The following is a 27,592-nucleotide window of genomic DNA, read 5'->3' as shown; positions in this document are numbered from 1 at the left end:
ACTCACAATATCATCAACCAAACGGTCTGGGAAGAAGGAGAGGGGGATGAAGCGACTCTGCAAAACACGTTGGCGAGCAAGACAAAATTTCCCAAAATACCTGACATAGACCACGTTTCACTTCTATCTAAAAAAAAAAAAAAAAAAAAAAAAAAAAAAAAAGGCCAGATTGATTTAAAGTTCCCGGGGTGGGGGGGCGCGAGAGGAGGAGAAACGTGGGGGGGGGGGGGGGAGCTGAGGGTGCAGGAGGAGAATAAAACCAAACCAACAAAAAAAAAATAAATCAAACAACCCAAACCCCAACGACCAAAACCCCAAACCCCAAACAAAACCCCAAACCCCCAAACTCAAAACTAAAGCAATATTCCCCAACTGCGTTTGTACCCCAGCGTTAGTCTCCTTTATTGCCTTTCTCCTTGTTCATCTTTTTCATTTTCATTCTTCTGTTCTGAAACCAGATTTTGACCTGTCTCTCTGTGAGATTTAAAATCCTAGCTACTTCATAACGGCGGTCTCGGGTGAGGTACATGTTAAACAGAAATTCCTTTTCCAGTTCCAGAGTTTGATACTTTGTGTAGGGACAACGCTTTTTCCTTGTTGAACGAGCGTGGATCCAGTTTGCTGCAGGGTTATCTGGAAGAAGGGAGGTATAGAGGGAACGGGAGGCGGTGGGGGGAGAGAAAGGTCGTTAAATTAATTTAACGAAGGATGGACTGTTTTCACAACTTTGGAGGAATTATCATAAAAGCCTTAATGCCCCAGTCTGTTTACTGTACAAATGATGTCTTGATGGTAGGTGGTTATGTGGAGTCTTTTATGGGTGCTTGTTGCTGCTTGCGCTGGGGTAGGCGTCTAGACGTTTTTATAGGTTAGTAAAACTATCAGTTTTGCACATTCGAGCCTTACAGGTTTCGGCAATAAATCAAAGGGGCAATTTCTTTCTTTCTTTTCTTTCTTTCCTTCTTTCTTTCTTTCTTTCTTCCTTCCTTCCTTCCTTCCTTCCTTCCTTTCTTTCTCCCCCTCTCTCTGCCTCTCTCCCTCTCTCCCCCCCCCCCCTTTTTTTTTTTAACTTACTTGGGTCAAGTTGCTGCTGTTTCTCCTCCTTCAGATCGCTGCTCGGGCTGGGGTTGTGGCTGCAGGCGGCGGGGTCCTTGGAGCTGCCGGCAGCCGCCTTCTCCCGGGGCTCCTGGAGGAAGGAGCTGCACGTGTATTCGGGCACACCGATCCCCTGGGACTCCCGGGACGAGGAGCACTCAGTCCTTTTGGAGGAGGAGGAGGAGGAGGAGGAAGACGAGGAGGCGGCTGCTCCCGTCTCCGGCTTTATCCCGTAGTGGCGTCCGTTGGAGGAGCCGGAGCTGGACGCGGAGCCGCCGCTGCCGCCGCCGCCGCCGCCGCCGCCCGGGAAGCCCGGGAAGGGCTCAATCCAGGAGCGCACGTAGCGGCCGGCGTCGGCTGCCCCTAAGTGGGGCTGGTGCATGTAGGGGTGGTAGATCCCGGTCATTGCCGCAGACGGCTGAGGGTGAACCGCGGACCAGGAGGTGGAGAACACGGTGGATTTTGGTGCAAAGCTACAAGAGGAAAAATCTGAACTCTCTGCAACACCTGATGGCCTGGAGGTCGCACTGTGACCTCCCTGGACGAATCTACTCCCATAAACTTCTTCGCTTTCATGGCCTATGAGAGAATCGACATAATAGTTACTTATGGTGCCACTAGACGACATTTTAGGCTCCCCTCTTAGTCATATAAAAGGTTACACTGTTAACTGTATATGATACCCTCCCGGAGAACAATCGTAGTATTTTGCAGACTGCAACCCTCAACCATTGGTTGCGGAGCCCACGTGATCATATTTACCAATACTGCGAGTAAATCAATCCGCTAAACTGGGGCTGCTGTGATTAAAAAAAAAAAATCATCATCAACAACGGCCCCGCACAGCGCGCCGCGCCGGCTGTGCGCCCGGACCGCGCAGGGGCCGCCAGCCCGCCTGCCTGTCCTGCCTGCCCGCTTGCCCGCCTGCCCTGCCTGCCCGCTTGCCCGCCCGCCCTGCCCTGCCCGCCTGCCTGCCCTGCCTGCGCCCCTGCCCTGCCCGCCTTCGCTGCCCGCTCTCCCTGCCCGCCTGCCTGCCCTGCCTGCCCTGCCTGCCATGCCTGCCCGGGACGCGGCGGGCGTGGCCGCGCTGGCAGCCCACGGCCGCGGCGGGCGCGGACTATTTCTTCACCTCCTTTGAGTGATTTCTGCCATTCATTTCTTAATCAATGAGAGGCAGGGTGTTTAAATAAATCCAACAGCCTTGGCTTGCTAATCACACTCCAAGCTGCTGAGGAAACCCGCTGGGAAAGGGGGATTCTTGCCTGTAAAAACAAACCATCGCAAGCTGGGACTGTAACGACTTCTCATAAAACAGGAAAATGTTACAGTAAAAGCACATTGCGGTACTTCCATATTTCAGAGCATGTGCGGGTATTATTATCCGCTCCCCCCACCCCCAGACAGAAAGTTTCCATGGAAAGGATACACTTTTTAAAAGAGATGCCCATTGTGTTGTTTTAAAACAGGTGGAAGACCTCTGTAATGATTTTATGCCTTTCAATAAAAATTTTATGAGGTGTATTTGATTATAGATTAATGTGTCCCTAATAAAATGGACGGATGGAAACAGCAAAGCCTGTGTCTCCGAGCACAACTGGCGTGTGGCTGAACACATGCTCCTGTATCTGCGAAACTTGGGGGCTACACAGCTCCAGCACAGCCCCCCTCTTGGTGCCCAGCGCGGCCCGGGAGGGGACGCGGGCAAACGCTGCCCAGAGGAGGCCGCGCGGCCGAGGGGCAGGGGCCGCACAGGCAGAAGGGCAGGCAGGCAGGCGGGCAGGCGGGCGGGCAGGTGGGCTCTGGCCCCCGGAGGGGCGCGGGGCTGCCACTGCCCCAGCTCCCCGGCAGAGCTGCCTCCTCCGCCCCTAGCTAAGGGGAGCCGGGCCGGGCCGCGCTGGCCACGTTCAATGCCTACGTGAGATTTTTGCCCGCTTTCCTTTCTTTTCCCTCCCTTCCCTTCCCTGCCCTCCCTCCCGGCCCAGTTATCCTTCCCCGAGCGAAACGGTGCCCGGTTAGTATTGAAAACTAGATTACCCATGGTCTTCTGCCCACGCCTGCTCTCCCGAGCGAGGGACGGTGGCTGTGTCGGGATCTGGAGGAGACGCACACAGTTAGTGGAGACCCGCAGCACAGCCCGCCGAGGGCACGAACTGCAGCACTGAGAAAACACTTCCTACTCGCGGGCCGTTATGAGGAAGGGACTGAAATTCCTGTTTATTTAATGATTTATTACTCTCTTAGGTTGTTTTCTTCCTTTTTAATTCTCCCTTTTTTTTCTTTGTCTTTTTTTTTTTTCCCCAAACATTTGTTTTGTCATCTCACACTAACATTTTCCTTCGCGTTTTCATACTTCTGTTATATTTTTCTCTAGAAGTAGGGTTTGTGGTATGGCGAAAAATTGCCCCTCGCTTCACACAGATATAAATTGATAAAGCAGGCAGATGAGAGTAAGCCTCCTTTTTTATATAAGTTAAACACTTGGTATAGAGCCAGCTAATTACTTCCCACTGCTGAAACTTCTTTGGTGATGTAGCGAGTATCTTTAAAGGAAAATAAAAGACGGTTCAAATGATTGCGATATTTAAAGAGGTGGGTTTTTTTCCGAGCACAGTTTTGTTGTTTGTTTTCGAAAGGAGAGCGAGCACAAAATACCTACGTGCTTGCGGCTCCTGCAGCTTCAAAACGATGATGCTTTGGTTTGAGGAAAATACACCTCTGTCCTACGAGTAAACGTGCACATGAGAAAGTATTGGCTTAAATTAAATATCAGCGACAAGAGAGCAAAATACAACGCCACCAGCTGCATATGAGCAGTATCAGTGTCACCAAGTCAGACAACACTGGCACTATCTTGCGTTTAATTTCTTGATTTAGAAAATGCTTAGGGGACGAATGGGCGTTGATTGTGATGAAGCTGGTTTCCCAGCGCAAACAGTAGCCACGCTATTTTTCCAGTACTGTTTGAAGGTGAAAGTATGCCCAAGTATTTGCACTTCAATTTGGAGTCATGTTCATTTGCAAGCCATTTGCTGTTCTGCTTAGTATTTCTGCTCACACAGGCACTCACTCACTCTCACAAACACACGCCCTTCCCCAACCTCCAGTACAGAGCCCTGCTAACAACATTTTTCAGCTATGTACAGAAAGGGTTAAGAGTCGTGAACGTCATTATCTGGATGTGTGCTACTAAAATGGAATTGCGCGAAATAAAACGATTTCTGAGCAAACAGAAACGGTGCAGGGTGACAAAAGTAGGTCTGAGGAGGCTGGTGTACTTTTGTAAGCACGCTTGGGAGCGTTTCTGCTCAAAAAAGCCAACCTTGCCAGCTGTTTGAGGCAACATTTTCCCATCCACCATCTTCTGAAAGCTCTTGAGCTGACCAAGAACCGAACTACTTAACATTAACTTATACCCGGCTTTGCATTTGGAATGATGTTTTTTTTTTTAAGCGAGTAAAGGCACGAAATCAAAGTCTACACATTGTAAGCATGCAGTGACTGATATTTTTTGAATCAACGTATGAACGTCAAACAAAATTACACACATATTGCTGACAGCTTGTAGTAGAAAGATTTTTTATCACTTACCATTTATGAGTTGATTGGTTGAGGATGTCCAGTTTAGGTCATAATATTTTACTACGTTTTTATTTTTTTTTTTCCTTTCTCTCTCTCTTTTTTTTTTTCATTCAGTTTGTCAGACTGCGAACATCACACAACATTTTATCAATTAATCATTTGTTTACAGGCACAATTATAAATGAATTAGGTTTACATCATTTCCCGCCGCAGTCTCCACCCCACCCCTAAAAAAAAGGAAGGGGAAGGGGAAAAAAAAAAAAAAAAGAAAAAGAGGGGAAAAGAAGGAAAGCAAACGAGGCAGACACACACAAAGACCAGAAAATGGCAAAGGAGGTACATCAGTCCAAAGAGCTGCTGATAGAGAAAGATCAGGAGACCAACCTGCATCCCTACTATAAATATTTGTAGAAAACCAAAGGAACCGCAGTAGTTTACAGAGTTTATTGCATTATACATGCGAACAGAACATGCACAAGAAGGACATATTGCTGCTGAACGACTACTATTCCACATATGCACCACAAGGAAATGTCTACAATGGAGAAGAAGGAAATATTCCATTTTACGAAGGACAATCTCTAAGTTCATTTGCGAGGATAGTTACATTATAATGTGCTTCTCTTTCCCCCCGCCCCCCAAAGTCCGCTCCCCCCCCCCCCCATTTTTCTTAAAGTATTGAATGTACTCAAAACGTTATGGCCCGTGTAACAGCCCCACATAAATACCATTTTGTTAGTAAAAACATGAAAAAGTCACATTGCTTGGATGTTCGACAGTTCCAATAAGTTAAGACCAAATGATAATATTCAATAATAGTTACCCTGCATTACGATGAGAACAAAAATAAATTACACGTGCTAGGTTTTATATATACTCATCATAGTAATACATATTCACTTGCAGCGCTAAAAGAAGGACGAAGAGTCACATTCTATCAGAAAAAAAACCAAAACAAAACTGGAAAATGCCGGGTTTTGCCAGAGTCTCTCCTGCCTTTAGCAAGTGGTGGTGCTGTGCCCATTTCTCACTGGTGCCCCCCCCGGGGTTAGGGTTTAAGAGAAGGTCAGATTAGCGGTCAGTTCCCGGATTCGGTTCTCCCTGCTCATCTTCTTGAGCTTCATTCTGCGGTTTTGAAACCAAATCTTGACCTGCCTGTCAGTGAGGTTTACGCTCTTACTGATCTCTAGACGGCGCTCTCGAGTGAGATACATATTGAATAAGAACTCTTTCTCTAATTCCAGTGTTTGGTGTTTAGTATAAGGACACCTCTTCTTTCTGCCACTCTTTGCAGTTAGCCAATTGCTTGTTGGAGTATCAGACTTGATTTCCTCTATCAAAATCAAAGAAGAAAAAGAAAAAAAAAATCAAAAATACCTCAGGCTGTTAGAGTGTACCCTTGGCCATGACCCCTCCTCTGCAGTGTCTGGCAGATATGGTGGATGTGGGCATTAAACACAGCTCGGGTGAGGTGTGGGCACAGAGAGGGGACCTGCTGCCAGGCTGAGCTCGCCCGTCCCCACCACACGGCACCCTGCCTTGCAGCCGCCCCGCACTCCTGCCCCTTCCAAAAGGGAATCTCAAGTTTTCAGCTGTCGTTTAGCATTTCAACAATATTTAACCTGCCACCAGCCTCATGGCCACATTTTAACGGGTCTAGCCTCACCATGGCCGCCTCGGGCTCCCACGACACTTGCTACGAAAATATCCAAATTACAAAATACCCTCGCGCACTGTATTTTGAAGCAGCATCCCCCCAGCCAACAGCTGAATTACACAAGCACACCTAGAAGCAGACATAGACGTTTTCCCAACCGAAAAGACATACACGAAATTAACACCCTCTGCCTCGGTTTTTTTTTCCCATTTTCCTTTTAGATTTTTTTTTTTCCCCACCAGAAAGAAATCTGCTCCTCATCAACCTAGACCTGGGCTGTTAAATATAATTCACATAAAAAGAATCTCCATGCACACGTAAGGTAAAAATCGACCTAGAGGTTGCAAAGTACATTTTGATAGAAGAAAATTTCCCGTTTTGGGATTCTTCGACACACGCCGTTCGAAAGGAAGGCTCTTGTGCACTTTTAAAGGGAAAATAAAATCAGATTACCACCACCTTTAGCTTTCAAACGCATTTCAAAATACTGTTGCACTTTTGGAGACCAATCCAAGGTTATCTAAAGCACCACACTGAAATATTCCACCTTTGGACCAGGCAGATAGCGGGCTGCTGCTTTCATTGTGCATTTGTTTCCAACTTTACCCAGCCTGGTAGCACCTATTCCTCACCTATTTTAATAGGATTTGTAATTAACTTTAAATGAATTCAAACCACAGTAAGGCTCAGTGAAAAAAAAAAAAAACAACAGCGAAATATTACGAGAGAAAAGTTGAGCTGGTCGTATTTTACAACCTCCAGACCTGCTTTTTTAGAGGTATGGGGCTGCTTTTGGCTGCTGCAGCGCATTAAGGAGCACACGGCTATATTCCCCGCATCACAGAGGCGGTCTGCATGCACGACAGAGGCAGATCTCTACAGAAAATCTTTGGACCCTTTTGTGTAGCATTTTTGCCTGCCAAAATCTTCAGAGACACAGCACCTGCAGCCCGATACTCCTTAGCATTAAATGTGATGGCTGTGATGCTCGTTAGTATATTCGAGCGTGCTTTATGGTGCTGGCGTGTTGGAGTTACACCACGGCACGGCTTAAACTCGGTAATACAGACCTTTACTCTCCTTCTCCTGGACTTCTGGGCTGGACACGGAGCCTTCGGGCAGGCAGCTCCGCTCGTCTTGCAACGTGGACTTGGGCTCGGGACTTTCCACTTGAGAGACTTTAGCGGTGCTGTCTTGGTTGTTCGGGTTTTCATTCATTTTCTTTTCCAGCTGAAGTTGAGCAGATATCTGCGGTTTGGAGCTGCCGCGAGGGTTTAACTGTAACATTACAGTTGAACTCGTTTCAGGGCTATTATTGTACTCTTGGGTTTTCCCAGTGGCGTAGGTCTGGCTCAGTCTAAAATATCCTGGGACGGGAACCTCGGGGTTCTCAATGGGGCATGATTCAGACACCAGCCTCTGGTAGGAAGGGACGTCTGCAGAAATGAGTTTGGATCTCTTATCGGAATACATGCAGCAATTGCTTTCTTCTTTAATATTTGTAGTGAAGGAACAAGTGGGGACCTGCTGTGTAACAGGTTGCTCTATTCGACAAGATCTGTTCGGGTCTGTCCAAGTGTCTACTTGAGGTATATAAGGATGTACATTCATACCCATATTTTGGTGATTAACTTCTCTTTTAGCCAGAGACGGAAGGAGTCCACAGGTTTGCATCCCATACGTCCCAATGTCTGTGCTAGGTGGCATATACATGCTGGCGCTGTTGGAGTAGAAACTGTCACTCCTGCACGCACTGATGAGAGAATCTACTAAAAAAGTATTAGCGGCAGGAGAGCTGTTGGGAAAGGACATTTTGGGGCGGAATTTGAGGAAGAGAGATTGTGTCCTTTGTAGGCTGACATCTCTAGGAAAACATTCCCGTGTAATTGCGGATGCCTCCGCGCGACCACATGACAGCCGGGCCAATGGCAGCGCCCGCCGCCCCGCGCCCCGCCGCCCCGCCGCTGACGCGCCCCGCCGCGCCGCCCCGCCGCGCCCCGCCGCGGTCAACAGCGACCCCTAGGCCGCCGCGCCGGCACCGCACCGCACCGCCCCGCCGCGCCCGCCGCCCGCGCTGCGGCAGCCGGCCCGGGCCCGGGCCCCGCCGCGCCGCCCCGCGCCCCCCCCCCCGCCGCGCCGCGGAGCCTCCGCGGGCTCGGAACCCCCCGCGTGGCACGGCGGGCGGAAGAACGTGCCCGCCCGCGATGGCTCCGGTGAAAGTCCCGCTCCTGACAAGTGCGGGGACAAAAGGTTGCGGGATTTATTAATGCGTATTAAGGAGAATCAGGGGCGATCAATAAAACCCTCATCTACATTCTCGGGCTACTTGGTAATTTTCTTGCTTCTGAAGCTTTTTCAAGAGTTATACCCTCTGTTGCCGCGCACGGGAAGATATTTTATTAACAAATCAATCGAGACTTTGTAAAGGATAAGATTAATAGTTAAGATTTAGCATAATGGCGTTCGCGTTATGAATTATTGAAAATTATACTATTGATTTTTTTCCTCGCTGCTAACCGAGAAGGTCAATTTTTGTTTTAACACAAATCGTCAAATATTAAAAGCTAGACTTTTGTCATAACTCGAGTTTTATAGGGAAGCTACATTCCTAAAATTATTTTACAATGCTCTCTCCCGACCGCCTGGGAAAAAAAGTGGGGGTTTCACTTGCCCTGGAAACTGAAAGCACCATGAAGATAATTTCTCCTTCTGTAGTATTGCTCATTAAAAAACATACAGCAACTCATATCTGCAACTCTTCGAGCAACTTTTCCTTTCCTTTCCTTTCCTTTTCTTTCCTTTTTTTTTTTTTTTTTTTATATAAGAATGAAAAATGCATCTGTATTATAAAAAGAAAAAAAAAATACCGAAGGCAACAGTAACTGTCTACCTGGCAAATCAGAGTTTTCTGTCCCAACATTTTAAAGGTGTTTTACTGTTTTCCCCCCACTTCGTACCCATATTTACACCCGCAGCTATTACATTTTAAATAGTGATGGTACAAACTGTTTATTACTTTTTCCTTCCCCCCCCCGCCCCCCCCCCTCCCCCCCCGTTTTCAAACTGGAGTATTTCTTATCTGGGACTAATGCTGTCAAGGACTCTCATCCAGACAAAGTGAACTTGTTGATAATTTTTGTTTCGGATTCATCTGCCTGTTCATTTTGGGCCTTTCCACCATCAAAACACCCTTTCAGATCCCTAAGAGCAGGCAGCACGTGAAAGGATTTTTAAAAATTTAAATGCGCCTTTCACCCAGCTGCAAACATGCGTTTTCCACCAGGATGGATTTGAATTTTCCCCTGTTTCCTGGCGTTTGGACGTTTTGCACTTTACCGTACACTTTACATTGCTGGAAACAATAACCCTGTTTAAAATTTCGCTGTGGCAATGAGACAGACCTTTTAAAACCTTATCGCAGCTGTTCAAATACAACATCATTGTCAGGTTAAGAGCCAGTGTCTTTTATAGCTGCAGCCTCCAGCTTCGGGGTTGCCGGAGAGTTTAAATATTACCTTCGTAATATTCGCTGCCTTCAAGATCTTTTCGCAGCATCCCCTGCGCCCGGCGCAGCCCCCTGCCCTCTCCGGGCACGCTTCACCGCCACCGAGGGTTGAGCAGGGAGACGGGCGCTCCGGCAAGATGCTGTTTAAGATCATGATCAGAGCCATTGCTAAGATTCGCCTGCGCCGGGAGAGAAGCTGCGGCGGAGCCCACGACGCTCCCTCCGAGCGCGGCGTTACCCCCCCTCGCTTTCTAGCAATTTCCTCTTCTTCAACAACAGCCTGGACAACCCACAGAGTTTAAAGAAACAAAATACTATTTTCCTTGACGCAGTTTAAGACTTGACTGTTAAATCTAATCAGGAATTTTATGCCCATCAAATGGCTCTTTCATAATCTTTATTTACACTTTAAGAAAAGGGGGTCCCAGAAATATCCCAGCTGAAGTATCAGCCCAGAGGTTTGCAGCGGGTTTCGCCCAACAGTAAAGTTAAAACAATAAGCAAATGCTGAGCTGCTTTCCCCTCCAGCCTCGCTGGTGCTGGAGGAGCTGGCTTCTTGGCTCCTGATTAGACATGAGGGGTCTTTGATTTTTTAAATTGAAAATATGAATTTCTTGCATGTCACTACACGGAAACTCAGATGATGGTTGTTTAAATACCGTACTCGGGACTGGCAAACGGCTCCGTAAGACCCTTCGCTCACGATAAATCATGAGGGTTTTTAAAAACGGGCAGCAATTTTTTATTGAAAATGAACAGTAGGAAAGTTTAAGTTTGATGTAAATAGAAGTTGAATAAACATGCGAGAGCCACTGGGGAACTGGGGACTTAGGCTCTGGGCATTTAATGTCACTCTTGTTTTAAATCATATTAAAATGGAATCAAGTAATTAACATTAATAAATAAATCAATATTGTGCAATAAATGAGATATACAATCTACATTAATATAAAGGTTTTGCTCCCAGAGCCCCATATTTTTCCGAATGAGGAAGGGGGGGAGGAAAAAAAAAAAACCAACCAATGGGTCCATGCAGATGTAAATTACTGTTTGTAATAAAGCATAGGTGGACATTACAGTTTTCTCCTCTAGCAAATGTCAGGTTTGATGGGCTAAAAACTGGAGGTTACCAGACGTAGCAGCAGGGCTTAATTTTCACCGCCTTATCTTCCTAAACCTTATTACTGGTGATACGATTATTTTTTTGTCTCGGCTGTGCTGAGGATTCTCATAGTTGCAGTTTGCTGTGTTTGTGTCTCATTATGGGAGGGGGATGGGAGAGAGGTACGAAAGAGGCTAGATATTTTGCAGATGCCTTCAGTAACAAAGGTATTGCGAGAAATATCTTATTTTTAAAACAGGCTGGAACCCAGGAAGCTTTTAGTAAAATTCCTTTCATTTACTCGATTTAGGGTGTCTTTAAACGCGCGGATTGTATATTTTATGCCACGCTGTTATATTGTAGGGAGATTGAAGAATAGTTTTTATTTAAGGGGGGGAAAAATTGGCCACGATATTGTCTCCTTTCTTCTTTTAATAATACAACTGTCACGTTGCCCAGATTTCTATGTACCATATTTTCATAGAAAGAGTCGGCGCCTGGGCTGAGGTTCAGATTCCCCGGATTTTTTTGACCAAGGGCCCGGGGGGCTGGGGGCTGGGGAACGGGACGGCATACTGATGATATTATGCCTTTTCCTAAATATGAAAGCTTATAGAATAAACAAAAGAGCATGCTGGCCATTCCTTCAAAGGTGTTATTTCTGAGCGTGGGGATCGCACGGTAGCACTGACTGTACTCCCAGCATCGCCCGAAGCCTCAGCTCTTCCTCTATTGTATTTCTATATTTCTGTGCACACAGAAGTGTATATCTGGTATGATGAGATTTTAGCGTGTAGACTGGTCGCCGATGCAGCCCTTAGCCTCGGTATTTGGACTGCACATTTATCTTTCGGCAGATTCCTGCCGCATTTTAATCAGAAAATAAGCAAATGCCCTTTTCGTTCTCCTTAAAGGACAAGCCCCAGGACATTTGGAAATAGCTCACAGCCTTTTCTGTCTAAAGGAATAAAACAGCGAAAGGGATAAAAAACCCCGAAGAACAGAAGAGGGTATAGACTCGCACAGAATCATCACACTTACATGATGATCCGAAAAAGACGAAAGCGACGTTTCCATATTCCGGTATATATTTTTTTTAATTAACAACACACCCTGGCTCCCATCCCTCGTTCGCGTTCGCTGAGATCGGCCTCACTGTAATTGCGAGGGGTTACAGCACCTCGTATGACGCCTGATGGGTTTGGGGTTGGTGTGGGCTCTCACAAGGAGCACTCGCATGCCAAGAAAAACAAACACACACAAAAACTTCGCTAAACGTTTCCCTCTCGAAACGGGTATCTCCACCGAGAGACCAGGGGATTTTCCTTCGGGACCCGGCTGCGCCTGCAAAGGCTACCTTTGGCGTCAGGGATCTCAAGGATTTCAGATTGTACAATGCCATTTTATTACCGACGGAAAGGCTATTTCTAGGAAAGTGTTAACAATGAACTTCTAAAAAAAAAAGCCAAACCAACCCAACAGCCCGGCAGACAAAGTGCCAACAAATGCTTGCATAAGAGATGGGGCTTTAAAAAATGCGGAATATGGCTGAGCCAACGTGAAACAGATTTCGATGAATTCTGCGAATAAGCAGAAAGCAGCGAAGCCCTTTCTTTCTTCAAAATCTGACCAAAAGTGCGCACTAGAGAAAAAAAATAAAACAGAAAACCAGAAAAAAGGAACATGCTCGGTCATTGGAGAGCGTCCAGGAAATTCATAAGCTTCACTTTAATTTTCTAATCTCTAGTTTCATTTTAATAGATCTCCATAGTACTTTTAAGGAGAGGGATTACATTCAGCAATGCCTTGGCAAGGTGATGTTCGGATAATTAAAAAGATGTTCTTTTCGCTTTAGTTTCTCTGTCTCCCTTTAAAAAAATAAGCACTCTCAGGATCTAACGTTAATCTCGTCTTTAAATAAAATATGTTTTTAAAATTATGCTTTCTGTACCTAGAGGTTTATTTAAGAAAAGCCTCGAACAAGAATCGAAGATAAACTGTGGAAACGCATGGGTTTTATATTACTTTTGTTCCATCCGCGTTAAGGCTGTCCTTAAAGGAGTAAATAGATTTTCGTTCTAGGGAACGAATTCTGAATAACACTGGGTTGGGTCTTTTTCTTTCTTTCTTAAAATTATGGGATTTTTTTAAAAGCTCGGATGCATTATAAAAGATTACGACCAAAAAAAAAAATCTTTTAAAGTGGCATATTTCTCCAGCACGTCACGGTTATGGGTTATTTGTTTAATAAATCTTTTTGATGCTTTATTTTCTCATTTGGAAGGCCCTGAAATCTTATCGTTACTTATATATTAGATATTTTATTAGCAGTGGAATTATTATTAGGAGAGAAAGTAGACGTGGCCGGGAGGACGGCTGCGGGCATTACCGCACATGGGCGCGCCCTCCTGTGGCCGCGGGCCGCCAAGCACCGGGAAATGTCCTCCTCTCCCAGGTCCTTCTCCTCAGCTCAATTTGCTCTCAGTCATGGGTTTCTTCCTTTCTTTTTAAATAGAAACTTAACACTGCTATCATTGAGCATTTATGCAAGATTAATGCTAGGGTGTTTCGGTTTCCGCGGCCCTTTTTTGCGGTGTCTTAGCATTTTAAAGGCGTATTAATCCACTGAGATAGACTGTTAAAGCACTGCAGGGAACAGAAAATCAAACGACTCGTTCTCGCCCTGCGGATTAAGGTTCGGGAGAAACGCAAGAATTTTGCTATAAGGTCAGCCGAAATGCTGTGAGAAATTCACCGCCACTTCGTGCGTTTCTAATTAATGGGCTTTGTGGGGAAACACACATCCGCAGAAATCTGCATAGAAATATCATCTTTCTCCCTCAATTACGAAGCATTTCCTACAGCCCACGCTTTTTTTTTCTTTTCCCTCCTAGCGAAAAAACATTTTTTTTTTTAAGAGCTAAGAAAATACGGAGATTTGGGGCGAATTCCCGGGGCGCGGTGGAGAAAGGTGAGGGCAGCAGGGAGCCCGCCGTGCTCCGGCTGGCGGGGACCGGAGCGGGGCACGCTCCCCGCACGCCGCGGAAAGCTCACCTCGACCCAGCTGGGATTTTCATTGCGTTATGATGCATTTGTTAATATGGCCAGCTATGCGGTAATAAGTGTGTGTGTGGTTGTGCGTGTGTGTGAGAGAGAGAGGGAGGGAGGGAGGGAGGGAGACAGAGCGAGCGAGCGAGCGAGTGGGTGGTGGTTGAAAATAACAGAGGAACCTTAAGGCGCCTAATTATTCAGAAAGGTTAAAGGTGATGACCTTGACATTTTGGAAGTTCAAAGGCATACACTTATGTTTTTCTTACTAAAGGGTTTAAAAAAAATTTTTTTAGTCATGCTTCCCTCCGCTTCCATTTCTCCATTTTTTGGATTCTCGGGCTTTTCCTGACTTATTTAGGCACTTTTGCCTTCCCTGCGTGCGAGTGTAGCTAGAGCCGCTTCGTCCTATTCAAAAAAGGCAAATTCTTCTCTCACTCCTCGCCTTTATTGCACACTGCGGAAATCTCTTTTTCACCCACCAGAAGGTGTATAATATAACCCAATTAAGCTGTTTAGAACCTCGGGTTTTATGGTGTTGTCTAGACAGTTCAAGGTTTTGTAAACAGCCCAGCCAGGTCACGCAAGATAAAGCGGCGCGGAGCGGAGCGGACCTCCGGCGGATGCCGGTCCCCGCGCAGGGCCCGCCGCGGCCGCGGCTGCGCTCCCGGCCAGGCGCCGCGCTCCGCTCGCCCCGCCGAGGGACGATATTTAAGAGATCCACCCCTCTGCCTCCAAAGTTCCCCCCCCTTTTTTTTTTCCCGCCCCCCCTCCCCCCCAGTGCCAATTGTTTATAGCTCCCTCTTGTCTGCCTCGCTCTGAGCCCTCGGTCTTTCTGCCTTGCTCCTCACTAACAACTAAATAGTCATTGGCGTTGGGGATCCTGGGCTGCTCGGGAGCCTGACCGGTTTTAAAAAAAGCCCTTTTCGTTGTTTATAGTAATTGTAACACCATCAGAAGTGATGGTCTGCAGACAGCCATGTTGGCTCTGCCTCACAGCGAGCAGGGAAGGTTACGCTTACCTACAGAGGGAGAGTTAGGCATCTAAACTATTATTTAAAATGCATTTTAAATAACCCGACTAGGCTTCCTCCCGTTATTATTTAACTGAACTTGGCTCTAGCCCGGGAAACGCTAGGATCCTTCGGAGATGGAAATCCATACAGTGCACGGAAGTTATAACCTTAACTTTACTAGAAACCATTTATTCACATGAAAAAGACAGTGGCCCATGCTTTTGGATGACAATAGAAACATATATATATATATTTTATATATAGCGAACGTACATTTACCATCTCTTAAATAAACCGCATTCACTTAAAGGGAGGAAAGTGTTATCCTAACTCAAAAGCAACAACAGAGCCCCCCCGAACTCAATGAATTGTAAGCAAAAACTACCAGACACACTGCAGGTCCATTGCTGGTACTGTGGGAGAGGAAAAAAAGCACCTTTGGCGAGAAACACTTGAGAGTGGACAGTTGGATTTACCCTAGTTTCCCCTTATCAGGAATCTGCTCCGCCAAGCCCCGAAATCTCCAGTGGCCATTCAGTGTGTGGAGTTGCAAATGAAAATGAAACTTTGAGTTCCGCAGGGTGGATGTGTCATGTAAACCAATTTACTTTTGCATTCAGATGGCAGGTCAGAGAGACCGAGATATTATTTGTTTTTCTTCTTTCTTCCTTTTATTTTCTTCTCCCTTTCTTTTTTTCTTTTTTTAGATATTTTCCTTTCTTTTTGTTTTTTTGTTTTGTTTTGTTTTCAAAACAAGGGATTCCCAGTGAAATATTGGAGTCGATCTCTGTTCAGTTTCTTTTCTTTCATCCTTCGATTCTGGAACCAGATTTTAACTTGCCGGTCAGTGAGATTAAGCATTCTGGACAACTGCAGTCTTTTCTCTTTGTTTATGTACACATTGAAGAAAAACTCCCGTTCCAGTTCTCTAATCTGATATTTGGTATAGGGACACCTCTTTTTCCTTGATCGCTGGGGAATTGCTGAAATTCAAGAGAGAAGAAACTGATTTATGCTGCTGCTACGAACATGCTTAGCTAGGAAGAGATCAGAGGCTTTGACAATATCCCCTTGCCTGGAAAGCAGCCCTCCAGCAGTTAAAAAAAAAAAAAATCCCGGGGCTTTTACTCTCCGGGTGACTTAGTGAAAAAGCGAATATTTCCCAACTTCTCCTTAAAAGAGAGCACTTCGAGCAATACAGAGAGATATTTAAATGGGCTGGAAAAAATCCAAGTTTCTCAAACTCCTCTAACCCACCCCCCCGCCACAAACAAACGAAGATCTTAAGCTCCAAACCGACGGCAGCTCTGAGCACTACCTGTGAAATCTCCCCGTCTCCCCCCCGCCAAATGAACAATTTAATAACAATTAATATCCTCTTCCAAGAATACCTTAAGCCCACCTAAATTGGTTTCCTATCGTAAACACGCTTTACAACGGTAGAGGAAATCTTATAGGATATATAAAATCCTTTGGATGCTTATAAAATTGCACATAAAATGCGGCTTGACAAAGTGTTGGCCTTGTACTCTTGCCCCCAATTTACTACTGATACCTACCTGAACTGTTGCTCTTCTCTGCAACAGCCTCACCAGAAGGGGAATCGGCGCTGTTTGCTGGTGTCACTTTCTTCTCTTGGCTGGAAGGTGTTTTACTGCAAGTGCTGTTCTGGGCTTTCAAGTCGCCCTTGTCCGCGTCCCCCTCGCCCTCGGAGTGCTGCTGGTACGGGGGTCCGGGGGCTGTCTCGTAAAACTGGTCGAAGCCTTGCGGCAGGATGCCGTTCCTCCCCACCGAGCTGTAGAAGTTGGAGGCGGCGGGAGACGGTCCGTGGTGGCCGCAGACAGGGTCCGTTTTGAATAACATTTCCGTCCTCCTGTTCGCAGGCTGCAGAAAGTCTCTGTGCATCACCTCTTCAGCTGAGTAATAAGGAGCGTAACTGCCCCTATACTGCCATTTGCTGCGCTCTAATCCGTATTCCCTGAATGCTACTTCGCGCACAGGTTGGACATGAGGTAAATTAGAAGAATAAGGAAAAGTCATTTGACAGGACGACGACTGCGACAAAAAAGAGGGTTTCGTCGAGAAATCTGAGGGTGAGACGTAATAAGCGCACCCTGGCAGATACATATTGGATGTGCCGTGACTGCAATCGTCAAACTCAGTCATGTCTTCCTTTTTGCGATTGCAAGCAACCAGGAGGCTTCAATGCATTGAACAAGATCCATCTATTGCACAAGAGGGTTTGGACAGGATCAACTAAGAAAAAATCCCCACCGTGTGCTGACGTGCAATTCATCTTGATTGATTCTAGTGGTAATTATGTCACGTGACGCGATGTAGAAATGTCCTTATATCTATATCAGCCCCTCGGAAAGGCTCCTAAGATCTCTCCAAAGAGCCCTCCCAGCACGGAGAGACGAGTGCAGCCTTTGTACAAATATAGCCGTTTTTCCCCCTCATCCTTTCACCAGGCGATGAGATACACGTAGGTGGTGCGGCTAATCACCTGGGGCCGGGCAGGCGCCTGCCCACCGCCGGAGCCCAGCGCGGAGCCCCGCGGCGCGCAGCCCCCCGCCCGCATCGCCGTCCAGCCCGCCCGGCCGCCGGCCCTCCGCGGGCACCGAGGGGGGGGACACAGCCACGTCGGGGAAGGTAGCCCCCGGGGCGTGGGCTCTCGGCCGAGCACCCTCGGCTCGGAAGCGTGATCGCTCCTCGTTAGGGGGAGCGATGCTCGCTGGCCGCCGCTCACGCAGATGATGAGCGGGTGATGGTTCACTCAGGAAAGCCAAGTCCCATTCACACGCCCGAGCGCACGGGTGGATCTGCCCGCCCGGCTCCAGCAATCCACAGTTGGCATCAAAACCGGTCACGAAATTCAAAGCCTGAGTCCCGATCACCTCATTTTCCCTCGCTTCCAAGCCCAAACACTGCGCGCTTGTGTCAGGGCGCCAGAGACAAAGTGAACTGGGAAATGCACACACAGAACATCTCCCAGTAGCCGGCTTTACGAAAGGGAGACACTTTCGGGCTCTTCTGGAAAGCAAAGGGCTAGGGCAGGAAGAGAAGTCCACCAAGCACGGTTTCCTCGGGAAGCAGAGCAGCACACAAAGTGACCTCTGTTCCCCTGCCTCCAACTCCCACCAAAATGTTCATTTTCCTTGGAAGGGAAAAGCAGGGTTGGGAGCGGGCGACACGCACAACAGCCGCCAGCCCCACGGCCGCCCTGCCTTCGAGGGCTCATTTTTGCCAATTTTCTTTTTCCCCTTGAAATATGATTTTACATAGAAGAGCACAAACCGGGTCACAAAGGCTGAAAAGAGAAGAGAATAAATAATACGCGCCAGCAATAGCCCTATGCTCGAGCAATTCCTCATTCCAGAATCGTGTGCCAGCTCTCTATGGGAATGCCTTTTTTCCGCCACTGTACAGCATAGTCAGAGTAGCCCCGCCACATGCCGCTCTCCAAATAAGCCCGAAGCCTGGGCGAGCTTTCCGCGCCGAGCAGGGTCGCGCCCCGCCACTGGGCAATCCCCCAGCACCCCGGCCGGCGGCAGGCCCCAGACCCCCTCCAGAAAGGCAGCCTCCAAGTCCCACAGCAAGCAGAGAGCCCGGCAGGTAGGGAACCGGCCCCAGAGCGCCGCGGGCAAAGGGGGGGAAGGCCCGGGGGCTTCCCGGCTCTGCGAGGCGGCGGTGCCCGTGGAGGGCTCGGCCCCTCTGCGACAGGCGCCTCCTGCGCGCCCCCGGCCCCGCGCCACGGAGAGGTTCGGGGGCGGGAGCCCCGCAGCCCGGGCTGCGCCCCGCACCCTGCCCCCCGCCCCGCCGCCGCCGCTGCCACCGGCGCGGCCCCTCCTGCTTCCCCCGGCCCCCAGAGCAGGCGAGGGCTGCCCAAGGGGCTTCCACACCGCAGCCCAGCTTGCCCTCTCTAAAAAGCAAAAGACCAAAGACAGGCAGATAAGATGAAAATCATGCCTCCCTCCCTCCCCCTTCTTCCCTTTTTTTTCTTTTCTTTGTACAGTATGGTCATTTTTGCCCTGGTGCCTCGCTCGCAAATCACCCCAAACGCCACACATCGCTCCCTAGAGCAGACAGACTCTCACAAGGTATCACTAGATATCAAAGCACAAAACCACCATTCCTTTATCGGTAACTTTCGAGCTCTCTCGATTCTGCTGCAACACATGAACCACCACCTAAAAATTATGCCTGCGCAGTTAAAATGGCTCCTGTGTCACTTACCACCCTGAGCTTGCAGCAGAGCAGGGCAGGAATCCGTTTGGATTGTGCCCCCAGCTTTCTGATCGCCTATCTCATCCGGAGAGATGGCTCTGGGAACCTATGGAGCTTCATTTTCTTTATCGTTCAAACAACTAATTACGCCTTAGCCAGAATCCTTCACCTTCCTTTCGATGCAGCAAGCCTAGCATCAATTAAATTTTGGCGCAGGAGCCAACCAGTTTCAACTAATTCAAGTTCAAAGACATGGCGACGATTTGTTAATACGAAAACAGCCCTTTTAGGAAACAGTCCTTTAAAAAGCGATCTAATTTGGGGAATGTGAGACCAATATTGCAGCAGAGACCCCGTCGGAATAAGGCAGAGCTGGGGGTCCCCGCCTGCCAGAACATTTTCACCCTGGGGTCTGTTCCCAGCCCAGCTCTGAACATTCCATATTCCCCCTCCATGTCTTTTTTTTTTTTTTTTCTTCTCCCCCCCTTACGGAGATTAGATAGCATCGAAACAAATGCACATAATGTACAGTCAGGCGAATACTTTACCGTTAGACGTCTTGAAACATCTGCAACCGTTGCCTGGAATTACCGAGTATTCAGGTCCAAGTGACATTTCCAAAAGCCCTCCGTGGAAATTAAGGCGACTTGCATAACAGTCGGGTTTTAAAATATACCCAGTCCGGCTGGAGAAGATGCGGTATTTTTGTGCCACCCAAGATAAGACACTAACTTGACCTTAACTTTGTTATGGCGCCCCTAGTATCTGGAGAACGTGAACAGACACTGTCTGGCAGCTCTCGTAAAAACCGACTGGAGAAGAGATTCTGAGTCATTTCATTTATTGCCACTACAGTTCTGCAAGAAAGCTTTTCCTCCCTGCCAAACTTTAATTATTTATGCTCTTTTAGGAAGCACAAAGGCATCCAGAGCCATTCCCAACAAGCCGAGTTGCGTTCGCAGCCTTATCAAACGAGGAGGAATGGAGAACCACCACCCCCCTCGAAAGGGCTTTACCAGGTTTAGGCTGCGGTAGGAATGCAAAGATGTTTATGTTGGAGTAAATAAAGGGATGGACGGTCGCCTGCATGCTGCGGGGGGACGCGAGCGTGGGAGCAGCAGGCGGGTGCCCGTTGCTCCCCCCCGCACCGAATGCACCCACGAAGCCGGGGCAGGGGGCAAAATACAGCTGGAAGGACACCCGAAATAATCCAGTCGGAGGGCGTGGGGTACATCAGCCTCACACGGGTGCATCTCCTGCACGCCCACTCGGCGTGTCGCACACGCGTGTGCACACATGTGCCCACGGGGCGGCTCAGGCGGGTGCGCGCAGGCAAAGCTGCACGGGCGGGGCGCGCCCCGTGTCTGCAGCTCTGCCACACGTGTGTGTGCCACCCCATACGCCCAGAACGACTGTCGTCGCCCGCTGCCCCAGAGGAGAGGCTGAAACCTGGAGCATGGGCACGCGTGAAATCGTGCACCATTTTCTACCGCCTGTGTGTCTATGCACAGTAGGAGCCCGCAAATACGTACGTCTGTGTGTGTGCGCACACACGGTTATACACAACGGTCGCTGCCGAAATAAGTGCATCTGTATACATACAGGCACGCACAGAGGTACGCAATACATACTTTCGCATCACACCGCAGTTTTGGTCCTACCTCCTCTGTTTTTTCTCCTTCCGTGGGCGATTTAGACTAGAAGCTTTACAATGAGCCATCGTCATGGATCAGATACGTTTAATAAATAACACATTGCCTTTCACATCTCTTCACTCGAGGTTCCTGTTCGGATTCCACATCACCCAAGTAATAAAGGGACTGGTGTTACTGGGGCGGGTTAGGACAGGGAAGGACGGCATAAAGGGTCCATTTCTCATGGACTGTAGCCGGCTGAATAGTATTCCAGGAGAGAATAAGAAAAGGGGCTTTATCTGGGTTTTGCTTTTCTCCTGGCTTGCATCATTGGGATTGCTTCTAGTTTTTTTAATTAGGGAAATGCTACTGAATGAAGAGACTTTTATTGTCCGCAATGCGCCAGAGCCCAGCACAGGGGCTGAACGCCTCGAAGATTTGGAGGGACCCAGGGGTGATGCCTCTGGCTGTAGGTGGCTAAGTGTGCATTCTCTTCCCTTGGGGAGCTCTCATCCGGTGCTGCTTCGCCCCTGCTTTTCCACTGGCGGTGACCCCGCCATGAGCGAGGTAGGTTTTTGTCTGCCTTGGGCAATGCGGCAATAGTGGCCATTCTGGACGGCGAGAAATGCGCCTCCAAGTTGGGCTGGTTTTCCTTCTCCCTCCCGAAACACCACCCGAGCATTACCTTTGGGGGTCTCTGGAAAGCTTTCGGGAAGATGGCTGCACTTCTAGCCGCCTAGAAATCCGGCATTTACCTCCAAAGTCATCTGGACCACTGTGCCCTTGCGAGCAGGACTTGCATGAGTGGGTAGGAGCAAAGTTCAAATATGTCTCTTCATGAAATAATGAGTTTATTGCCCTCAGGAAGGCAATAGCCCCGTGTAAATAGGTAGCTGCTTTGTGCCATTCCTTGTGGTTGTTCAGCCTTGTGGCATACACCCCGAACAACCATAACTGAGCTTACTTTATATACCAGCAAATAACGCAGGCTCCGCCAGCGCAGTTATTATTGCTGTTGGGAGAGGCAACCCAAGGTTTTGGGTGTGGAAACTCCTCGCCATTAGAAACAGATTTAGGTGGAAATCGCAGCCAAAACGCGTTTTAATCCGGACCTAAAATTCAGTGAGTTTGTATTTATTTGTTTGTTTGTTTATTTATTTATTTCCTGAAGTATCAGACCAAGGCTGTGTCTTCTACCATTTCCCCTAGCTCTGCCGCTCCGGCCAGCCTGACTGCTCGGGTGCTGCAGAGGCCGGCGGCTCCCGGCAGAGAAACCCTTGTCAGCAACGTGCGGGGAAAATCGATTTCATTCTCGTCCTAAACCAATAATCAAACGGCTTGGGCAACGCTCCCAGTCCCTCTGGTTGGGTTAGCCTCTGAGGTTTATGTCTGGGAAAAAAAAAAACCCAAAGCGTTCCCCTCTTTCCTCGTAAAAACCTCTGCGGAAACAGCCATGGGGACGGTCTCACAAAATCATCAAACCCACCAAAACCTCCGGGCTCTCCCCTCTCCTGCACCCGCAGCACCTCGGGGTGAGAGGGGGGCCCCGGCTGCCCCCAGCCCTGCCCCAGCCCGGGCCCCTGCCCCGGCCCCAGCCCACGGCGGCCTCGGCACCGCCCGCTCCCCTTTGCCTGTTTGTTTGGGGCAGCGCCTGGACAAGGCCAAAGTCAGCGGCGCTGGGAGGGCAGGGCCCGGCCCGGCCACCTGGGGCAGCCCCGGCGCCCGGCTCCGCGGTCCCCTCTGCCACCGCGGGACCCGGCGCTCCCCCGGGGCCCGGCTGGCGCATGGCGCGGGCAGGGGCCCGGCGGGGCGCCCCTTCCCGAGAGGGGACCCTCTCCTCCGTGCGCGGGGAGCAACTCGGGCGGCGGGCGGGGGCGGCGGCCCCTCGGGCGGGCACACGGGGCCCGCGCCCCCGCCGTCGGGGCGGCAGCTGCCGCCGCGCAGGTTACGCGCGGGCCTTGCGCGGGTGTCACGTGCCCTCTCCGCCGGGCTGCGGCCGGATCTGCAGCTCCGAGCGGGGGGTGGGAAGGGGGAGGGAAAAAAAAAAAGACAGAAAAAGGTTTATTTGTTAACCACTTTCCCCCATCGCTGCTCGAGCAGGTTACTCCAAACCACAAAACAAGCCGGCGCCGCAGGCTCGCCCTGGCGTGCAGGGCAGCAGATGAAGGGAGCAGCCGGGACTCACAGAGCTGATGTCTTTACTAGGCATTTTTCCTTTATTTTGCTGAAAAATGGTGTTTACATACAGATAAAAGAAATCGATTTTAGTTTAGCACCACTCATTCTCCGGGGAAAGAGAGGGGAAGAAGTAGGAGAAAATCTATATAAATGGAGAAAGAAAGGTAAAAAGCTGATAATACAGGTTTCCATGCTGGTCCGGCTTGTCTTCTTCACTTCGGTTAAGAACTCGGCGTCTGCCAATTTACGCAGGGATCCTACGCGTTTCGAGAACTTGGTTTAAATGTTAAAAAACACACAGTCCCCGCGTTTCACTCGCGAATACGCTCTACTCTAGGGGTGAACACTCCGGGCACAAGTTCATGCAGGAACGGGCGGACTCTGCTCTAGTACATAGAAAGTGCCTGCTCTCGCATTACTACTCTTTTCTTTTTCATCCGCCGGTTCTGAAACCAAATTTTAACTTGCTGATCGCTTAAATTCAGTCTGTTTGATAGTTCTTTCCTCTTCTGTCGGTTAATAAACTCATTGAGGAGAAACTCGTTTTCCAATTCAGCAATTTGTTGTTTTGTGTAAGGTTTCCGTTTCTTTCTTGATCTCCCCTGGGTGGGGCACCAAGGCAAACCTACAACAAACACGTCGATAATTTAGTGGATCAGGTCTGGGTATTAAAGAGAATATGCAAGAAACCCGCAAGACAACAGGGCTAGACTAGGTCGGCAAATCGGGCAAAGCACATCTGACAGTACAATTCCTATCTACCTCCGAGTCGGATTAAGCGATTATCGCTCCGAATGGGTTACAGGGGGGTTACAAAGCAATTACAGGCATCTCTTAGAAAACAAGTATCGCTAGGTCGCCTCTAACTAAAGCGAGATATTTAAGGCATACCATCCTGCACTGAAGGTCTGAGGCATGACTGGACTGCTGCGGGCTGAACTGTCAGGTTCAAGTTGACGGAATTCTTGATGTCCTCCTTTAAGCTGGAAGTGCAGGAATTCACTTCAAAAAGAGCAGCCGAGCCATGCAAACTTCTCTGCAGGCTCGAGTGGTCATACTTTACGGGCTTTAAGTTGGCTGCGTGAGTAACAGTTGGGTCATTTGCAAAAGATTGCCTCTGCCTGCATCTCTCCTCTTGTTTGGAGCTCGCATCGTGGGCGTAATATTTATTGTTGTCTTCCAGGCACTCTTTGTTGCCGTTGGAGCTGATGTTGATTGGAACGGAGCCGGGGAGGTAAGGCTGCGCTGCGCCGCTGAACGCGTGGCTCTGCGGCTGGGCTGCGCACGAACTTGAGCAAGTCCACGGGATCGAGCTCCGGGGGTAGGAAATGGTGGGCAGAGCCGCCAATTGACTGCCATTAGCCCGCAAATTAGGAAAATAAAAGGAATCTGGAGATTGCAAATTCAAGAGAGAACCAACGTAGCCAGATCTGTAGAGACTGCGATCACACATTTCCAACAAAGGACTTCAGCTGTTCTTACAGCAGTATTTAGTTACAACAGGGAATAAGCGGAAAGCCTGAAACGATTGGACGAAACTTTGCAGACAGGTTCTTCAAAGCCGGTAATTTCAGCACCGCCTCCAGCCACTGAGTTGTTCCCCCCCCCTTTTTTTTTTCTCTTCTCTTCCCCCCCCTTTTTAAAAGTCTTATGATAACACTTGAAATATTAAAACACTGAGCTCGCAAGGGGGAGGGGAAAACATGGTCTCCGCTTCTATAAAAGTGGCCGGGTCTGGCTGGCAAAGCTGCAGCGCTAGCGGAAAGATGAGGGGAAAACAAACATTTGCAGAGTTGCCGAGGGGACAGGGCAGCGCCGGGCGCAGCCCCCGGCCCGGCCGTGCCCCCCGGCTGGCAGCCCCCTCCAGGCCGGCCGCCCTGCGCCGGACAGCTGCCGGGGCGAGAACAGCACCCACGATGAGAGTGTGCACCGCGGGCGGGGAATAACCCACGGTGGCTGCTTCCCACTGAGGGGAAGGAGATGTGACTGTCTGGGGCACACGTACAGACGAGTACACCTTGGGCGTGCGTGTGCAGAACGCGGATTTTGTCTGGTTTATATACGCATTTGTTTTAATTGAGAGCAACATCACATGCATCTTCATATGCTTGCAATTAAAACCTTAATTGATCGGATATTACCAGGATCGTCATTCTGGTACGCTAACAACTAGTATTCTCTTAGGTCGGTACGTCTTCCCTTTTTACTCCTTTCACCTTTCATCTTCACTCCGAAACGACAAGTTTTAAACGATGCTTCTAAAATTCGGGGATTATTTTGTCTTTAAAATACAATCAAAAAAACAGTATCAAACCGAGAATAACAACAGCAGCAACACTGAATTATTTGAGCGACCTGCCGAGATAAAAAAATAAATATCAAAAATAGATAGAATCGAAAGACTGCAAGAAAGAAAATGCCGCCGTCTGCTCTGCAGCAGAGAGGATGTGAGTGCGGCGGTGGGCAGAGGAGGGTCAGCCTCGGCTGAGTACCCCGCTGCTATCTCCCAAGTTGCGCTGGAGGAATTTTTCTCCCCTGTCAAGCAAATGATCCCTTACAGTGTTATTACAGTGTTATTTTGGAGGGTTATACGTATTTTTCTGAGAGATAACCAAGAGCCCAGTTATTCCATTCTCTCTCCCATTTTCCCCCTTAGCACCAGGGTAAGCGCGAATAAAATCATCTCTGTGAGCATCCACACAGGAGGTTGCTCGTGTCCTGTCCCAGACCATGTGAGTCGGGAGACAGCGCACTGCCCACGGAGGCAAGCTGCGCGCTGCGCCCGGAGCCACCCGCAGCGGGCCGAGCGGCTGACGGGGACGCGCACCCCACCAGAGCGCAGCCGAGCGCCGCGGGCACCCCGCTCCCAGGCCGCTCCGGTTCCGCGGCCCGCAGGGGACCTCGGAGGCCCATCCGTCACCCCGACCCGGCGCCTCTGTCCTCGGCATCTTTTCTAAGAGAATCTCCCCTGGGCTGAGCGAGCCCAGCTTCAAGCAAAGCTTTAATGCCCGGACTTCGCCACTTTCATTATCTCCGTTAAAAACTCGAACCTAGTTAACAGGTAGGGTTAATTTTCCCTATTATTGTCCTGTTAATCATAGTTTTAATCTTGATTTTATTTCTACTCCGAGATCAGAGACGCTGTCCCTCTTGACATTCCCCTAATCAAATTCATCTTTCTGTTTAACGGGAAATTGAGGCAAATTCTGCAGTAATTTCATTGCCCTGGAAGAAATCTTTAAGTGATTGCTCTCTCCTAGACCACACAGGACCACACAAGCACCGCTGGAGGATATTACTGACCACTGCCTTTAATTTTTATTGTTTGAGTTATGTCTACCAATTGAATCTCCCTCTTATTAGCTTACTTGGTTCTTGGTTTCTGCTTCTTTTTTTTCCACCCCCCCCTTCTCGAGAGGATGGGTAATAGTTTATTTTCATAATCGTCTTTTACGAAAAAGCTGACTCTGATCTTCGGTTCTCGGAAGACAGAAGGAGCATTTTGTGTTCAAAGACTGTATTTTCACCCGTAATAAACACAAGGAATCGATGTGAGTTCCCAGTTACCGGAAAGAAAGGTGATACTTCAAACTAACTTTTATGGGGTTAGAGAAAACGGAGCTTTCAATTAATGCTCAACTCATCTGTAATTGCTAATTAATACAGCGCAAAAATATGAAAAGCAAAATCTGGAGTAGCTGGAGACACAGCTGCGGAAAGCGATGTTTATGTTTAAATCTGTAAGGAAAAGAACTGACAGAAACATCTTGTTCCCAGGGCGGCTGGCCGCTGCAGCGGTGCGGGGAGCCGCGGACGGACCGGGGCTGTTTTTTCCAGCCACAGCCGGCTTCTGGTTTGGGGGGGGCGGCGTTTTAATGCCGCGGGTGTCCCCCTGCCTCTGTCTGTGCAGGAAATATTACCGCTGAGGAACACAGCGAGCCGCCGGGCTGCTTTCACACGCTCCTTTCCGCTCTTTTTTGTTGTTGTTGTTGCTGCTGTTTTTTAAATAGGCAGCCGGATCGGCCTGAACATCAGAGTTGACCACAGGCTATAATTTCACTGGCATATTCTTCCAGTTTACAGATGAAGGTTGCTCTGCGTGTGACCGAGTAGCCTCCCTCGCTCATTTATCACTCAGAAACGCGGCTCCTGAAGTGAGGCGGCGGCTTCCCCTGCCTATGCCGAGGGTTGTCCAGGAGATGGCAGGATTGCCTCAGACATGGCTGGGAAACGCGCTGCCTGACAGGAGCCAAGCTCCATGGCAGCTGCGGACAGGCGAGCCGGCTGACCTGCAGTGCATCATTGTGCCACCGCACATCTGCAGTTCAGTTTGCCGAGGTACATATTATTATCTGTAATAATGCGCGCTACATTTCAAGCGAACCATTATGCCCTTTTCTCTAAAGGGCGGACGGCTGTGCCCGGCTGCAGCGGGGGCTGCGCCGCGGCGGCCCCGGTCCGCGCCCGCGGAGCGCCGGGGTCCGGCCGGGTCCGTGCACGCTGGGAAGAGCCCGGGCTGTGAGCACGGGGATTCTGAATAACGCTCGTCAA

The 27,592-nt window shown here is 49.1% G+C and overlaps 4 protein-coding genes across 4 annotated transcripts; all 4 read right to left on the bottom strand.

Annotated features, from left to right (window-relative positions):
* Positions 1-285: 285 nt before the first annotated feature.
* HOXD9 (homeobox D9) lies at positions 286-1,918 on the bottom strand. The gene is made up of 2 exons (XM_040604587.1): positions 1,075-1,918; positions 286-633 (listed from the first exon to the last, which is right to left on the bottom strand). Exons 1-2 carry the CDS (start codon positions 1,721-1,723, stop codon positions 392-394), a joined length of 891 nt encoding a protein of 296 aa, XP_040460521.1. The 5' UTR covers positions 1,724-1,918; the 3' UTR covers positions 286-391.
* A 3,622-nt stretch (positions 1,919-5,540) lies between these two features.
* HOXD10 (homeobox D10) lies at positions 5,541-8,143 on the bottom strand. Its single transcript, XM_040604666.1, has 2 exons — positions 7,402-8,143; positions 5,541-6,007 (listed from the first exon to the last, which is right to left on the bottom strand). The coding sequence occupies exons 1-2, from the start codon at positions 8,141-8,143 to the stop codon at positions 5,730-5,732; spliced, it is 1,020 nt and encodes a 339-aa protein (XP_040460600.1). The 3' UTR covers positions 5,541-5,729.
* A 7,545-nt stretch (positions 8,144-15,688) lies between these two features.
* HOXD11 (homeobox D11) lies at positions 15,689-17,246 on the bottom strand. The gene is made up of 2 exons (XM_040604594.1): positions 16,562-17,246; positions 15,689-15,985 (listed from the first exon to the last, which is right to left on the bottom strand). The coding sequence occupies exons 1-2, from the start codon at positions 17,166-17,168 to the stop codon at positions 15,750-15,752; spliced, it is 843 nt and encodes a 280-aa protein (XP_040460528.1). The 5' UTR covers positions 17,169-17,246; the 3' UTR covers positions 15,689-15,749.
* Positions 17,247-22,916: 5,670 nt separating this feature from the next.
* HOXD12 (homeobox D12) lies at positions 22,917-24,569 on the bottom strand. The gene is made up of 2 exons (XM_040604860.1): positions 23,933-24,569; positions 22,917-23,666 (listed from the first exon to the last, which is right to left on the bottom strand). Exons 1-2 carry the CDS (start codon positions 24,492-24,494, stop codon positions 23,428-23,430), a joined length of 801 nt encoding a protein of 266 aa, XP_040460794.1. The 5' UTR covers positions 24,495-24,569; the 3' UTR covers positions 22,917-23,427.
* Positions 24,570-27,592: the final 3,023 nt, after the last annotated feature.

Source organism: Falco naumanni, chromosome 8 (assembly GCF_017639655.2).
Source record: "Falco naumanni isolate bFalNau1 chromosome 8, bFalNau1.pat, whole genome shotgun sequence".
Lineage (NCBI taxonomy): Eukaryota > Metazoa > Chordata > Aves > Falconiformes > Falconidae > Falco > Falco naumanni.
Note: the sequence above shows the minus strand (reverse complement) of the source record. Positions and strands in the feature narration are given on the sequence as shown.